The following is a 15528-nucleotide window of genomic DNA, read 5'->3' as shown; positions in this document are numbered from 1 at the left end:
CACGTGGCACTCAGGGCTTTCCATAGTTCATGCAACAGCCTTTGAGATAGGTAATACTGTTCCAACTTTACAGATGGGAAACTGAGGAATTCAGCAAGTACAGTGCTAGGTGGCAGGGTTTATCTGAACTCAGCAGACTATCTCTGGAAGCCATCGTGACTTGCTTCCCAGAACAGAGCAGAGGCCAGCATGATTGATGGCAGGTTTTGCAAACTCAATGGCCATATCAGGTGCCTTCAGACCTGGGCCTGGAAGAGTCTTCCCAGAGCAAGGTGCCATGGCATACCCGGGGATTTAGCTCAGTGGTTCTGGCACCTGCCACGAAAGCGAAAGGTCCCAAGTTCGATCTCCTGTACTAAAAACAGAGTGCATGCACAGGAACGGCGGACTGGTTACAAGAGGGGAGCCACGGTTTTTCTGGAGCTGGAACACCTGCACCCGGGTCACCCAGTGTTGCATCACCCCTAGCTGCACAACTTGGGTGAGTTACTTCTCCAAGTCTGAGTGCTTCCACATAAAAGGCGGGGTGCACAGCAGTCCTGCCCCCTGAGTTTGTTTTGTGAGTTCCAGTCGGTGATCAGGAGCTATTAACACGGCCACAACAACTGCTAGAGGATTAAGTAGTTTCACTAATAACTTTCTTTAGCTGTATTCTGAGACTCTGCTCACCACTAAGCAGGGTGGGCAGCAGAAAACACAAACCCCACCCACCCCCAGGGAACCTTCCCTACCAGCACTGTGAGTGAACTGAGCTTCATACGAACAGGGTTCATCTTGATCCCGTATTTGCAAAAAGCTCTCACAAGTCTCAGAAGCATTTAATATTTACTGTCGATTTGTAAGTTAACATTTCTAATGAAGAATTTCTAAAACTAACACATTAACTTTTTAAAGTTTTTTAATCGGCTGGCAACAGATCTGGAATATAACACTCCCAGCCCCCGGGTCTCTGCACCCACACGGGTCACTGTGTGCTCCAGAGAAGTTCTCCCCTTTCTCTCCAAGTGAAAAGCGAAGTAGATCCTTAGGGTCAAGGGACAGGAACCACCCATCAGACCAGCTTGCCGGTGAACTTGACTGGAAAGTAAAACAAAGTTTACCCAGGAAAGAGAAACCAACGTTCACCATCTCCCTCCTATTCCTTTCTATTTCTGAGCCGAATCTGAACTAGATTGTGGCCAACATATGATACCAACTTCCGAGAGTGGGAATAACAGGATTTGGGGATTCGCTGCTTTCTGGCAGGGCTCCTTAGGTTATTTTTAGCAAATCTTAAATTATCCTTTTTTCCCTTTTTTCTTTCTTTCTCTCCTTAAGGACATAAAGAGCAGAGTGGAACCAAAACGAAGTAAGGATCTTGACATGTGGAACGCAAACTGCCCACACCACCCAAGCTACAGGCCAGAAATGCTAAGCAAGCAGGCACCGTGTAGCAGAAGGCCGACTTTGGGGGCTCAGCGTCGGCACCCTACAAGTTCCCTTTCGCGTTCTCCAACGATTCAGCCAGACAAAGACCGCAAGTTCCCCGGCCCGGAGCTCCACACAGGCGAGGTCAGTCTCCCCGAATTAGGCCCACTCCCATCGCTGGGCGCCCCCCCAACCCCCGGCCGGGGTGGTGGGGGAGTCCCCAGGGTGTCCCAGAGGTGCTCCCATGTCCACCCGCAACGCCCCCACTCCCGCTCCCGCCCCGGGCTCCTCGGGGCTGCGGCCGGACCCTGGGCCCTCCCCGGCCCAAGGCTGCAGGCCCACGCGCCCAGCGCGCCCCTACCCCGGCTCCGCCAAGAGGCGTCGTCCAGTCCCGAGGGGGCGTCAGGGATCCTGGCCCCACGGCCCGAGCCAGGCTCTGATACCCACCCGGATCCAGCCGCCGGGGGCCGGATTTGCGCCGGCTCCGAGAGCGGACAACGCCGCCGCGGTCGCCACAGCGCTGCCAGTGAGGCGCGGCGGGGCGGGGCGCGGAGCGGCGCGCGCGAAGCCCGCCCCCGGCCCGCCCCGATCCTCCCGCGGTCCTCCCGCCCGGCCCCCGCGCTCCCGAATCTCCCTCCTGCGCCTGGGATCGGAGCCCCGCGCCGCCAAGGCGAGCCGGGACTCCTCATGGAGCGCTCGCCCGCTCGGTGCTGCCCTCTGCATTTACGTTTTTCATATTTTGGGGAAGACCGGACACCTGGCAGAGGGCCCTGGGCGTCGCTCCTCCACCGAGGAGTCCTCGCAGGACGCCTGAGGAGACGACGCCGAGTGCCCCAAGCTCCCACTCCGCCTGCCACCCGAGGGGCTCATAGCGGTCCTGGGGTCCCTGGGGCCTTGCAGTGCGGGTCACACGTAGATACTATGGTCGCCTTAATGAAACCGGGAGCAGATAGCGATGGGAACCACACACGTGTGTGCCGTAACGTGAGTGCAGCTTCAGACCGCGTTCTCCACGTGCACGCGAAAGGCACAATGGCCGCGCGCCCGACCGCCGGGGCCCTAGGTGCGCGAGGTCCCCGCCCCGCCCCGCCGGATGTTGACGGCGTCGCCTAGCAACGGGAAATGGCGCAGCCGGGCGACCAGGCTGGAGGGTAAGCCGGGCCAAGAAGACAGTGGGTCTCAGGGATGCCAGGCTACGCTCCTCTAGCCTTCCACGCCCAGATGGCCCAAGCGTCGTCCCCTTCCCCTCCACGACCCTCTTCTCCCCCTTTCCGGGACTTTCCGACCCCTTCCCGTCCACCGCCCCCCTCACCCTTCTCCGCTCTCCCCCCTCCCATTCCCGTAGTCCAAGCTCTCTGCTCCCTCTGAGACCCCGGCTGACGATCCCCGGGTAACCATGGCAACTGCCAGGCCTGGCTGTCCCGGCTGCAGAGTGCAGCACGGGTCCATGGGATGCTGCCCCAACCTCGCGCTGGCGACACTGGACATTCGCAGGGATCCGGACGGCCCAGCCCCGAGCCTCCCTCCTGCAAGAACGGATCCGGGTCACAGGCTGGCGGCTGTGGTGGTGGGGTGGGGACAGGCAGCCCGGTGGAAGACACAGGACTGCACTTTCTTTGAGCCCAGGGCGAACCCTAAGCACACTCAGAGAGGTTCGCAAGGGGAAGATCTACGCCCCAGTTCGGATCGGTTTTGCCTCGTGAAGGGTAAAAACGATATGAAGAATTTGATTTTTTTAAAACCCTAGACACTTCTATATCGTTTTATGTTTTCTACAGAAAGCATAGATTTTGCACCAAATCTCCGACTGTTACCAGTAACCAGTGATCTTGGAAGGAGAGGGAAAATCGCAGGGGTCGCACATATCTATATTCCTTTGATGGAGGTTCGCTTATATTTTACTTTATTAAGAATATTATAAATCATACAATAAGTAAATAGTTGAGCTAAGGCAGAGGCTGGAGCTTTGTTCTTGTGCAGCCTTCTGTGCTCTGTATTTCTTGTCCCCTGTTTTGTCCTGGATGCAGTTTGGTTAAGGTGGCTTTTCTGGGATGATCGCATGGTGCTATTCCCTCAGTGTTTTAATGATTGTTTCTTTATTCCTTTTTGGACCAAGCTTGTGACACCTGGGCTTGTGACAAGCACAGTCTAGTGATGGGACAGAGGCCTGATGGACAGCCTGGGGCAAGAGAGAATTCACAAGTGCTCAAACAGGTATAGAGTTCAAGGGGTGATACATGCTAACCATTCCACTGTTCCCCTCTGCAACCAGGTCTCCCCTGGAAGGCGGATCAACTTCTGAAGGAGAGGAGAGACCTGGTGATGAAGGCCATGCAGTAAGGCTCCCTGGGAGAAGGTGCTCTGGGTTGATGTGGACTGGGAGGCACAGGGACTGGGACTTGCTCAGGTCAGTTGCACGGTGATCCTTTTACCTAGCACTGGGACAAACGGTGCAGGTGCCAAGAAACCCATGTTCCTTCTACCTCACTTCAGAGTGTGGGCAGTTAGCCAGGAATACCAAGGATAGCCAACTCCTGATCATCCTTAGTTTCTCAGAAGCCCTTTCCTGTGCAAAGTGAGCACAAGGAATATGGACCTAATACAGCGCAGGCCATTCTCCCCCCAGACACGATATCCGTGCCGATGTGTCTTCCCCACAAGAACATTACACTGCTAAGCACGGCTCATCTAATCCTTTCTTCTTTGTATAAACACCCGGGTCTTTTCTGCCCCCTTTTTCAGGTGTCACCACTGGAGAACAGTGACTGGAAAAGTGAAGAGGCCACGGGCATCTCGGGCCCTTCTGCAGGGGAAATTGAGGCTGAGGGCAAAGTGGAAATAAAAGAGGAAGTAGGCATTGATGGGGCCGTGGGGACTGAAGGGGACTGTGAATCCACCCAGAAAGTGGAAACTGAAGAATATGAATCTGAGGTGGAAACTGCATCCCTTGAAGGACAAACTAGTTCAGAGCTCCTGTATTCAGACGTCAGTCCTCAGGAAGTGCTGGGAGATGATGCTGGCTCTGAATATCTGTACAAAGCCAGCCATGATTTCTCCCGAGAGGCTGGTGCATCGGAACCAGAGGTTGTCTCCAGAGAGCCGTCCCAGCCCGAGGGCCCGGATGCTTTGGGATCAATAGCAGGCCCCTTGGTGAGTAGCCCGGGTTCTGTTCAGTGTCCATGTGGTTCTTTGCCTCATGTATGGAGCTTAAAGAATAACCAAAACCTGCAATCCCCATTCAGGACATGTTAGCAAACATAGGTCTCGGAATCTGCTATGCAATGTGGACAGATCCTGTACTCCCATCAGTGTTCCTAGACCCGGGTCTGGTTGGTGTCATTGTGTTGCCACCATCCATGTAAGGGCGCCCAGGTTACCAGTCTTCCAGAGCAGCTCAGTCCAGTCCAGTCCAGTGGACATGAGCCACCTAGGGTCATGTGCTCATTTGAGGAGCACTTGTCATATGGCTTTTGAGGAGGAGCTGGGTTGTTAATTTTTAAAATTTCATATTAATTTATGTTTAAATAGCTAGCTGTGGCAAGTGGCTAAATCCTGGACAGTGCAGTTCTAGATCAAAACAATGAGAAAACAGTCAGGGTGGTGGCACACACCTGTGATCCCCATGACTGGGAGGCCGAGGTACAAGGATGGCAAGTTCGAGGCCAGGCTGGGCTACCTAGCGGGACCTTGTCTCAAAAGAAGATTTTTTAAAGGGGCTGGGGATGTAGCTTGGTGGTAGAGCGCTTGCCTAGTATGTGTGAGACCCTGGATTCAATTTTCTTCTACAAAAAGAAGAAAGAGGAGGAGGGGGAGGGGGAGGGGGGGAAGGGGAGGGGGGGAGGGGAGAAGGGGAGGGGGGGAGGGGAGGGGGAGGGGGGGAGGAGGAGGAGGAGGAGGAGGAGGAGGACGAGGACGAGGAGGACGAGGACGAGGACGAGGAGGACGACGACGACGACGACTGGAAAGTGTGTTGCTATATTACCCGGAAGTACTCAGGCCTCACTGCTATTTGCCCAGATGTTCCAGTAACAACTTTTATAGCAAAGAGATCACACCCAGAGTCACATCTCTAGTCTCCCCTGTTTCTCCTTGACTTTGATGACCTTGACCCTAGCAAAGATCACAGGCCAAGTTTTGTTGTTGTTTTTGCAATACTGAAATTGAGCTGAGAACCCAGGGTGCTTTACCACTGAGATACGCCCCCAGCCCTTTTTATTTGAGACAGGGTCTTGCTGAGTTGCCCAGGCTGACCTTGAAGTTGCGATCCTACCGCCTCAGCCTCCTGAATCACTAAGATCACAAGTGCACGTCGCCACATCCAGCCCAAGGCCAGCAATCTTGTAGAATGCCCCCTGGTTGGATTCACTGGTGTTTCTAGTTGTGGCCCCCTGCCTTCAGAGAACCAACACGCCCCTGTGGGTTCCAGGTGCCCCTCCTTAACACATTCACGCCCGGGTCTCCACTCAAGTGAAAAGGGCCAGGCTTCCCCCTTGTGGAGTAATTCTTTCCCTCCTTGTATTTAGTGATGATTTCTCAGGAAGGTACATTTTTGTTTAAAACAGGTAAGTGAAGGGGGGAATCTAAATGATACACTGTATATCTCTGAAACCAATGAAAACTTTCTAAGCACATGTGAAATAAAAAATAAAATAAATGAATATTTATTTATTTAGAATGAGAAAGAAAAATCACAACAGATTACTACCATTTATTTAGGTCTGCTTTCTGTTCCATAATGTGTACTGGTGCTCAACATCTTTTGCCAGATTTATCCCTAAGCATTTCTCACTTTTGGGTGCTGATGTAAGTGGTTCCCAGCTTACAGAAATGCAATAGTTTGTTATATTCTCCAATACAGCTAAACTCCGTTATTAGGATACTTTGCTTGGAGAATCCATAAGCTTTTTAATTAAAAAAACGGTCCTTTTGTCTGAAAAAAAAAGACAACCTCTTCTTTTCTGCTCTGTGCACTTTTCTTTCTTTTCCCTGCCTGCTTACATTGGCCAGACCCTCAAGTGCAATGCTGGGGCTGGGGATTAGCCCAGTGACCCTGCACCTGCCTTGCAAGCACAAGGTCCTGAGTTCGATCCCCAGTACCACACCAAAAAAGTGCAATGCCGAATAGAAATGGCATGGGTGACATCCTTGTCTTGCTTATTTTCTTATGGATTTATTAATGTTTTTATTTAATTTGAGACCCCTAGCTGCAGGCTCACAATGGCAGGAGCACGTACAGGAGGAAGCAGGGAGGGGCAGGCTGTCCCCAGCAGAACTCAGGGGTTCCAGGGTGCTTCTTTCTGAGAACACGCTACTGCTGACTTAAGAACCTCCCACATCTTAAAGGTTCTGCCACATCAATAGTGTCACCCTGGGGACCAGGCTTTACTCATGAGAGCCTTTGGGGGAGCACAGTTAAGCCATTATAAACCCCAGCAGCCCTCAGTGATCAGCCTTGTTGTTCTCCCCATAGAAGGGACCCCAGCAGGACTTCCAGCAGAAAGCCTTTCCTATGGGCTCACAGCACAGCTTCAGGATGAACCAAGAGAGCAGCGTGGTGCCCTCGGATGAGGAAGAGCTCTCCTTGAGCCCAGAGGAGCCCTTTGAGCAAGAACCAGGTACCCTCATGTAGGGAACAGGGAAAGGGGACGTTACTAGAACCTCTGCAGTAAGTCCTAGTCTCCTTTGAGCCACCACAGCACAAGGCGAATTGACTTATACAAAAAGGGTAGAAAAAAATGAGACTTTGAGAAGAAGCTGAGCTTTGGGCCTGATCAGTGCTGCTCTGGGCAACAGACACGAAAGCCCCCAAACCTGCCACCTTTTATTTAGTAAGAGACACAAATGTAACAGATGACACAGGACAGCCAGTTCAGTACAAGGGGAGGAACAAATGTAACAGATGACCGGGGGTGGGGGTCGGGGGGGGGGTGTCCAGCAGAAATCCTAGAACAACGAGGAACTATGCAGATGAAGATTTTGTTCCTCCCAGGATCTCTTCTTGTCCTGAAGCATCACAGCATCACCAGACCATTGAGGCCCTAGCTGTGACCAGAGGCCAAAATGGAGCCATGTCTCAGAATGCCATAGCTGCCCTGTAGGCAGGAGAACTAGGCCTAATCAAATGATTTTCCCTGAAGTTATGTAGAGTTATTCCCCACACCCTCACACCTACTGCCATTGTCCTGGCAACAAGACAAGCCACCTGCACATCCCCTTCTCTGCAGGTGAGGCTGTCCACTTGGCCACTGCTGCCTTGTTACCTGTAGGGCTGCATATTCATTAGCTTTCCCGTTGCCGGACACAGTAACCAACACTCACAACTTAAAGGAGAGGTTTAATTTGGCTCATAGTCTCAGAGGATTCAGTCCATGGTCTCCTGGCTCCAAGGCAGGACCATGATAGTGGGAGGCCAAGGTGGGGCACAGCTGCTTAGTTCATGGCAGTGGGAACAGAGGAGGGAAGTAGCACCAGAGGGGAAGGGGTGAAGGACCAGACATAGACCCAAAGCCTTCATAACCCAGATACACCCAGGACTGTGTCCACCAGTCCCCCGCACATCTCCCAATCCAGCCAAGTTGACACAGTCTTACGCGTCACAGGCCGTGAGGCTAAGGATGAAATATCAGCCACAGACATGGGTAAGATTTATGGAGCATTTACTCTCTTTGACTCCATTTTATCCTTACACTAACTCAGGGCAGTAGAAGCCATCCTCCACTGTGTAGCCGAGGACCAGAGAGCCACTCGTAACGTACCCAAGCAAGCAACAGAATGGGGTCTTAATGGAGGACCCGTGAGGATCTGACCCGCAGCCCCTAACTGCCACCTCTCCTGGGGTCAGGAAGAAGAGCCTGGTGGCAGCATCTCCCACCTGTGCCCCATTTGCTGAGTGCCAGGCCTGCCCTGCACACCCACATGGATGGAAGAGCAGATTGGGAGATTGCTTATTCCCTGGGATGCAAATGCACAGATGGTACAGGCCACAAGGCCTAGTTATTCATGAGTGACACAAGGGGCTGGGAAACCTGACTTTTTTTTTTGGTACCAGGGATCGAACTCGGGACCTTGCGCTTATGAGGCAGGCACCAGAACCACTGAGCTAAATCCTGGGCACAAGGGGCTGGGAATATAGCTCGATGGTAGAGTGCTTACCTAGCATGCTTGAAGCCCTGAGGTCAATCACTAGTAGGGAAAAATAATAATAATGACAATAAAATAAATGAATGACATGAAAATAGTGCATGTCTGACTAGTAAAAAACCGAACAGGGACATCTCCAATCTGCAGGACAGAAAAGCTGTAACTAGAGACTCATTTATAATTTCCTTTGTTTTAATTTTGTCAGCTTGTTCTAAATTTTATAAAACCTCAGGTCTAGTCCTTCAGTAATGAGCCTGCTTTCTCTTCACTCCTCGTAGAATAACTATCTACAGAGTAAGTTGCCTTCCTGCCTACCTTTAAAATGTGATTCTTTCTCTGGAATACATTGGAAGGCCCTACAGAGAGACCATAAAAAACTTCTGAGTCCTCTTCCCTTTCTCCTGAAGTACTGGGGATTGAATCCAAGGCCTTTGCACCGAGCTATATTCCCAGCCCTTTATTATTTTGAGACAGAGTCTCTCTAAATTGCTTAGTTGTGCCGGCTAGACTCAAACTTGCAATCATCCTGCCTCAGTTTCCCAGGGTGCTGGGATTACCGGCGTGTTTCCAGGCCTGGCAGCCCCCCTCTGTTTGTGTGGCTTTTCTTTCTCTTTGTCCTCGAACAGCAGGGGAATGGGACTACTTTTGCTGCCAGCTCCCCTGAATATAATGATCTGGCACTCTGTCAACTCCTTGATGACATCTTCACTCTCTCCTGCGATCTCCCCAGAGGATGCTGATGCCCACTCTCAGGAGGAAGCGTTGCTGGACCAGGCCCAAGAGTTAAGCCCTGAAGAAGGGACTTCAGTGGAGAGGATAGAGTCGGAGGGCAGTGACGAGGTGGAAGGCGAGGGATCCCAGCTGGTGGTTTTGGACCCAGACCACGTAAGACAGTGTAGTGCATTCAGGGTTTTGCTTTCCCTACGCAGGCCCTTTTCTGCCCTCTTACCTCCAGGCCGTGTCCTTGTCACTGCGCTCTGCATGTTTGCCTCTTGCTTTGTCAAGTGTGTTCTTTTACATTGAAATACCTAAAGTATGCATCTCCTAACCTCAGCTCTGCTGACTTTTGGCGCCAGATTATTCTCTGGTGGGGCCCACCTGGGCTTCATAGGATGCTGGGCAGCACCTGTGGCCTCCACCCACGACATGCCAGCAGCACGGATGTCTCCAGACCTTGTCGAATGTGGGGGGTGGATGAGGGCCGCTGCCTTGGGAGTACCAACCAGATTGCAGCTCCTCACCCCAGGCCCTGGCAAGCAGCATAGGCAGGCCTCGGTGGGAGCGGCCCATTTGGAAAGCTGTGGTGCTCCTCCTGGTGCTGGGGGAAGAAGGAGCCCTAGCAAGTGCTCTGGGTACCCATTCCACGATGGCATCCTGGCCGCTGCTCACCACCACCCTCTGACCCCTGGTAAAACTCAGACGACCAACCAGTTCGCAGTGCTCTTAGTTTCGCAGTGCCTGGGATGGTGGGACCAGCAGGTGCCTCGAATTTGTACCTTGGAGAGGAGGCCTCCCAGGCAGAAGTGGGGAGTCCCCTCCCCCATACACACAGGCACTCAGCCTCCGCCCTGGGTGCGACTGGTGTAACCAGTGGTTTTCTGTTGTTTTAGCCCCTGATGGTCAGATTCCAGGCTGCCCTGAAGAGCTACCTGAACCGCCAGATAGACAAGCTGACGCTGGAACTTCAAGAGCTGGTGCGTATAGGTCCTGTCATCTCCCGGCCAGGCTGGGCACAGTCCCTTGACCCTGTTTCTCTCTCTCTGGGGCAGGAGGTGGCCAACAAGCAAAGCCGAGCCCATCATCAGGAGCTGGGTGTGAATCTCTACGGGGTTCAGCAGCACCTGGCCCGCCTGCAGATGCAGCTGGGGAAGAGCCAGGACCGCTACGCCTTCGCTGCGGGTGAGAGGAGACGCAAGGAGGAGGAGCTGCAGGAGGTGCGGGCGCTCTATACCAAGACCTGGGCAGCTGCCAACGAGGAGCGGAAAAAAGGTAAGGCGTGGCATTCCCCATGGTGCAACCCCACGTATGGGTCCCTGTGCCGATGCGGGACGGAGCAAAGCAAAATGTGTGTGCGTCCCGGAAGGGTTCCATTTCTGTAAAGCACTTTGTTGGACAAAGCAGCAAAGGGCGAAACCCACCGTCATAAACCCACCAATCTGGTGTAGACACACATCCCCAGGGAGGGGCACGGAGGGAGCACAGAGCAGGATGTGAGGCTCTGGGCCAGCGCAAGAGGCCATGGAAGCGCACGAAGGCTGCGCCTGCCTGAGCCAGGGCCCCAGGCCCGAGCCCTGGGGCTTCGTGGGAAAGAGGTAGCTTGGGCGGGGAGGCTGAGAGCCTGTGTCACATTGTAGACAGCGTCCCTGCTGAGCCCATGCCCTCAGTGTGTGGCATGTTTTGCAAAGGAAATAGGCAAGAAGTTATGAAAGTCCGTGTCCGTCAGGCAGCCTTTGGAGGGGCCAGGCAGTAGCCAGCACCACACAAGGTCACGGCAGGAAATCAGGAAAGACAGGAAATCAGGAAAGACGGGCCTTAGGATAGGCCCAGCTGGAATTTAAACACACCTGGACACAGCCGGTGAGATTTCCAGAGTCCAAGGGCCAAGGAAGAAATGCTGCAGGCTGGTAGGCAGGAGGAGCAGACTGTACTCAAGTCTGGGGCTCGGCCAGCTGCCCGAGGAGCTGGGGAGCTCCAAACCCCACACCAGCCAGCCCGGACCTCTGATCTGGTTGGGGAAGGCCAGGCATTGTTTGTTTCTTGCTTTTCTTTTTTTTTGGTTTGTTTTGCCATTGTGCTTTTTCTGCAATCCTAACCCATAGTAACTAGTACCAGGGTTTTATTAAAGGTAGCTTTTCAACGTATCAGGTCTTCAAGCCCTTCTTCAGGATCAACTAAAAGCAAATACTCCCATCTTATAAAATGGCAGCTTTCGCATTGAAATTTCAGTATATCAACGTGACATCATGAACAGGACACTTTGGAATAAAACTGTAGTCAGGATATATTAACTGTTAATCTAATCATTATGTGCTCCACAAATTGTTTTGGAAACAGCTTATGGCAATTTGAGTCTAAAAACTCAAGGATTGGTAGTTATTGTGTGCAGCTTTAAAATTGCATTAGTGGAACAGAAGGATGAAGGAAGAGCATGGGCAAAGGTCAGTGACACAGGTAGCCTTTGCATCACCAGAAACAATTTTGAAAGCCCATCTGACTTCACCTTAAACAGAGAGGAATGTGTCTGACATCAGTGTTGCCTTTCTGGTCTTTTTCTAGAATTCAAAGAAATGATACTCTCCAACACTCAAAAAAAGAATGGAAAGGGAACTTTCTAGTTCTTTTTTTTTTAAACAGCAGCAGAGTAGTCTATATTTACTGAAGGTACAAGTATTTTTAATGGAATTAAGTATTCATAATGGGACTGATCTCTGGTTCAATATTGCAGTGCAGCCGTTTCTACATTTCCCTTTCTGAATCTGACCTCTGCTTTCTTTTTTTCTTTTTAAAGTCATTTTATAGTGTCTCTGCAGTATAAATCCAAGGATCATAGAGAATATTTACGTGGAGTTAGAAATTCTCAAAATTTTCTAAGCATTACGATTATCAGGAGCTTGATAAAAATGAACACCACTCTGAGGACTGCTTTCATGGCCCAACCAAGCCTTTCCAGGTCTTCCATGTTTTCTCCTAGTCAAATCCTGTCAACCTTCGAGTCCAGCCTAAGTCACACCTCTGAGAAAGCCCTTGCCAGGTTGTTCCAGTCCGAGATGTTCTCTAAGCCTCTTAGAGCAGTTATTTGATGAGACATTTTCTTTTTTTCTTTGTGTTTTTTTTTTTGGATGGATCTCAGGACCTTGCGCTTGCAGGGCAGGTGATGGAACCACTGAGCTAAATCCCCGGCCCAGAGACATTTTCAATATTATGTATTATTAATATATTATGATGCAATATTATTACATTTTAAATGAAACAACATAATTGATTTGTCATTTGGAGATATTGGGACTCAAAAATCTGTTTTAGGCTCAATTTATTTCAATACTGACTTTAATAGTTGTACCTGGAAACCTGTGAAATTTCAAAAGTTCAAGGGAAAGATGTCATGATGGGCTCTTACTAAATTATGTTATCCATTTTGCAATATCACCCGCCCATTTGGATAAAAGATTTTGTAGACATTTTGTTGAAATTCAGTATAGTTATTCCTTGTCTGATCAATCAGTTCTCACAAGCTAGTCATTAAAATTTGCATTTTTAAAACACAGGTAATATATTTACATGGTACAATATCCAGGAGTGAAACAAATGAGTCTCCCTGCAGCTTTCTTTTTAGTCATTGTTTCTGTCTCCCTGAGACAACCAATTCTATTCATACCTGGGTATTTAAAGCATGTATAAGTTATTTTCTATACTTACTACAATACTGAATGAAGAGGGACGTGGTTGTCCCATACCATACCCCTCCACCTGTCTCACCTTTATTTGATCAGAATTTCACTAGTAACTGCTTAATATTATGGCTGTAGTTATAAATAGTATGGTGCATGGGCCAAAGTATGCTCAGAATCACTCTTCCTTCCTCACATAATCTGTTCAGTTTTTGTTTTTAAAGTCACCAGCTGCTAGGAATGCACTGGAGCTTGTGTTGGCCTCAGTACAGCAACAATCTGCTCTTAGCCCTTGGGCTTGGCCTTTGGGAGGTGAAATAGCTGACTGCCTCCTTTTCTATCCTTTTTAGCAGTCTTGAAGTTGTACCCAGTGAATAAACATCAGATGTTTCAGATAAACGTCAGATTTAGGCAGATTAACATTTGCAGCATTAACAAGGCCAGAATGTTAGTTAAGGTAATATAACTAAAGTAATACTAATTGCTAAAGTAAACCCCCACATTTCAGATGCTTAATGGGGTAGTTTATATAATTCCTGCTGGGCACAGTTTCTCATCATAACTTCATACTTTGACACAGTAATCATCCTGAGACATTCCTTCATTGCTTCAGTTTATGAGCTTTTTATGGTTTTAGGACCCCATGTTTGGTGAGATGCATCCTCTGATGTTGTCCTTGTGCCTTCGTACCCTTGAGTCTTTCAGGGTTCCAAATCTGTGGGCCTTTTCTGCAGCAAAGAATGGCTGTCAGAACTGTGCTTACAGTGGCACAAGTCACAAAGAGTATCTCCTTCAAATCCTGGCTGCCCAGGAAGAGAAGAGTCTTCATCTAGCTAAGCTGAATTTCTTGGTGTAGCCTCAGCTGGTAGTGTTATTGTGCAGAGACCCTGCATGCTCTGTTGTGTCGGCAGTGATGCTCTATCCACTTGGTAATAAAAAGAGCTCGGTAGTTGCCTTGCGTTTCTGCTGGTGCAGACACTTTTGTGCAGTGGGATGATGAGATGAGCTTTTGGGGACACCTGGACTTCGAGGTCCCATATTTTCCAGAGGTGATGCAGATGCCTTTGGAAACTGATGGCTTAGTGGTTGGACTCTCTGGAAAGGCTGCCTGACCTGTGAATGAGAAGACTTGAGATGTGCTTCTTGAAGTTCGGTTAGGGAGCCTTCCTGGTGGTAGAGCTGCTAGAGGTTAGGCCTTCTGCTGGGATCCCAGAGTTTGTAGTCGTATGATCAATTTTATATAAGCATAGAGGACCCTTTCTACTTTCTCACCTCCTGCCCAGTGGCACGATCCTGCTCTACCTAGCACCATCAGCCTGGTCCCAAATGTCACCTGGCTTCTCCGCTCCATCTAGTTCCTTGCATTTTTTTTGTTGTTTTAAAGCCTTTCAGACCATTGCAAAGAGCAGACAGGGCAGGGAGTCACTGATCTAAGGGGAAGGGCAGCCCTCGAAGACTCTGGACATTTCAGGGGCCTCACCCAGCTCAGCCAGAATGCTCAGATGAGCTCCACGCCTGCAGGGTGTTGTGTGCAATTTCATAGACAACACCGAGGACAGACATCCTACTCAAGAAGCTTTAAGGAGCAAGTAAGCCAAAAGAAGTAGGAGAAATTAATAAAGACAATAAGCTGACGCTGATGAAATTATATAAAAAGAAATTGAATTGACTTGATAAATAAAATTGCTGGTTTTTTTAAATGGCCATGAACTTGAAGTACTTCTGGCATGTCCCCAAAAGAGAAAAGGGGGATTATACAAGGAACGTACATGTTGGAATTGAGAACAATTCAGAGGAATTATCACTTTTGTTTCAAGGCAGTTATAATTCGTACTGATTGCATCATTGAAGAAACGTAAAGTATGGGCCAAAGTCCTGAGGGCCAGCATTTAAAGGTGTTAAGGGACAGTCCTAGTAGCCCTTCAAGGAATATCACTTTTGGGGTTACTCAGCCATCCAGGGGCAAAAATTGGGGCCACACCCCCAGTCTTGTGTCAAAATGCTCGGCACAATGCTTGCTGCAAAAACTGACAACACATGAATCCAGACGACCATGAAGCAGTCCCATTTATGAAGTGTGAAAATCCTAAGCATCATCAAATTAAGCTTCTGCAGTATATTGAAGGAAAAATAACCCAAAGCCATGTAGGGTTCACTTCTGGAATTCAGGACTCATTTGTCATAAGCGATCTACAAATTTAACACATATGTTAACAAATTAAAGGCAGGGAAAAAAGCTTTCCAGATGGGTGCCAAATGGGCGTTTGATAAAACCTATTCGTCCCAAACCAGGACAGGCGGTGAGTTCTTCATACATTTATCAGAAACTTCAGGACAGGTTCACTCTGTGGAAAGCGCTGGGATGAACGCTGAGACAGCAGGAAGACACGGAGCACAAAGGAGGTGTCGATTTGGAAATGAGCTGTTGACATTGTCGCCCACCACCAAGAACACCGCTGACACCTAGAAGGGTCACAGTAACTATGAGAAACTGCTAGAAACACAGGTGTAAGAAATCAGGAAAGTACCCGAGTAGTTTTCTTCTATCTGAGCAGTACCCAGTTAGGAATTAGAATTTTAAAAAATGTATCCA

General features: G+C 49.8%; 2 protein-coding genes across 13 annotated transcripts in view; one reads left to right on the top strand and one right to left on the bottom strand.

The window, feature by feature from the left end:
• Tbc1d16 (TBC1 domain family member 16) overlaps window positions 1-1991 on the bottom strand; it is a 70754-nt gene extending 68763 nt beyond the window's left edge. For 6 of the 8 annotated variants that reach the window (XM_004860870.4, XM_004860874.4, XM_021241298.2 and 3 more), the window contains exon 1: window positions 1855-1991. The gene's annotated coding sequence lies outside the window, so the exon portion shown is untranslated. Of the gene's footprint in view, window positions 1-1768 lie in introns of all 8 variants that reach the window. The other 2 variants (XM_021241296.2, XM_087208350.1) reach the window with 2 other exon arrangements.
• Window positions 1992-2040: 49 nt separating this feature from the next.
• Window positions 2041-15528, top strand: part of Ccdc40 (coiled-coil domain 40 molecular ruler complex subunit) — a 56202-nt gene continuing 42714 nt past the window's right edge. For 2 of the 5 annotated variants that reach the window (XM_013078125.3, XM_004860879.4), the window contains exons 1-7: window positions 2041-2558; window positions 3680-3743; window positions 4150-4557; window positions 6878-7022; window positions 9278-9432; window positions 10158-10241; window positions 10317-10536. In XM_013078125.3, coding sequence (XP_012933579.2) covers window positions 2530-2558; window positions 3680-3743; window positions 4150-4557; window positions 6878-7022; window positions 9278-9432; window positions 10158-10241; window positions 10317-10536 — 1105 coding nt within the window. In that variant the 5' untranslated portion in view covers window positions 2041-2529. Of the gene's footprint in view, window positions 2559-3679; window positions 3744-4149; window positions 4558-6877; window positions 7023-9277; window positions 9433-10157; window positions 10242-10316; window positions 10537-15528 lie in introns of those variants that run through there. The other 3 variants (XM_087208340.1, XM_004860878.4, XM_087208342.1) reach the window with 3 other exon arrangements.

Source organism: Heterocephalus glaber, unplaced genomic scaffold, assembly GCF_053883595.1.
Source record: "Heterocephalus glaber isolate CG9 unplaced genomic scaffold, H.glaber_assembly_v1.0 deba00000937, whole genome shotgun sequence".
NCBI lineage: Eukaryota > Metazoa > Chordata > Mammalia > Rodentia > Bathyergidae > Heterocephalus > Heterocephalus glaber.
The sequence above is the reverse complement of the archived record's forward strand: the minus strand, read 5'-3'. Positions and strand labels throughout refer to the sequence as shown.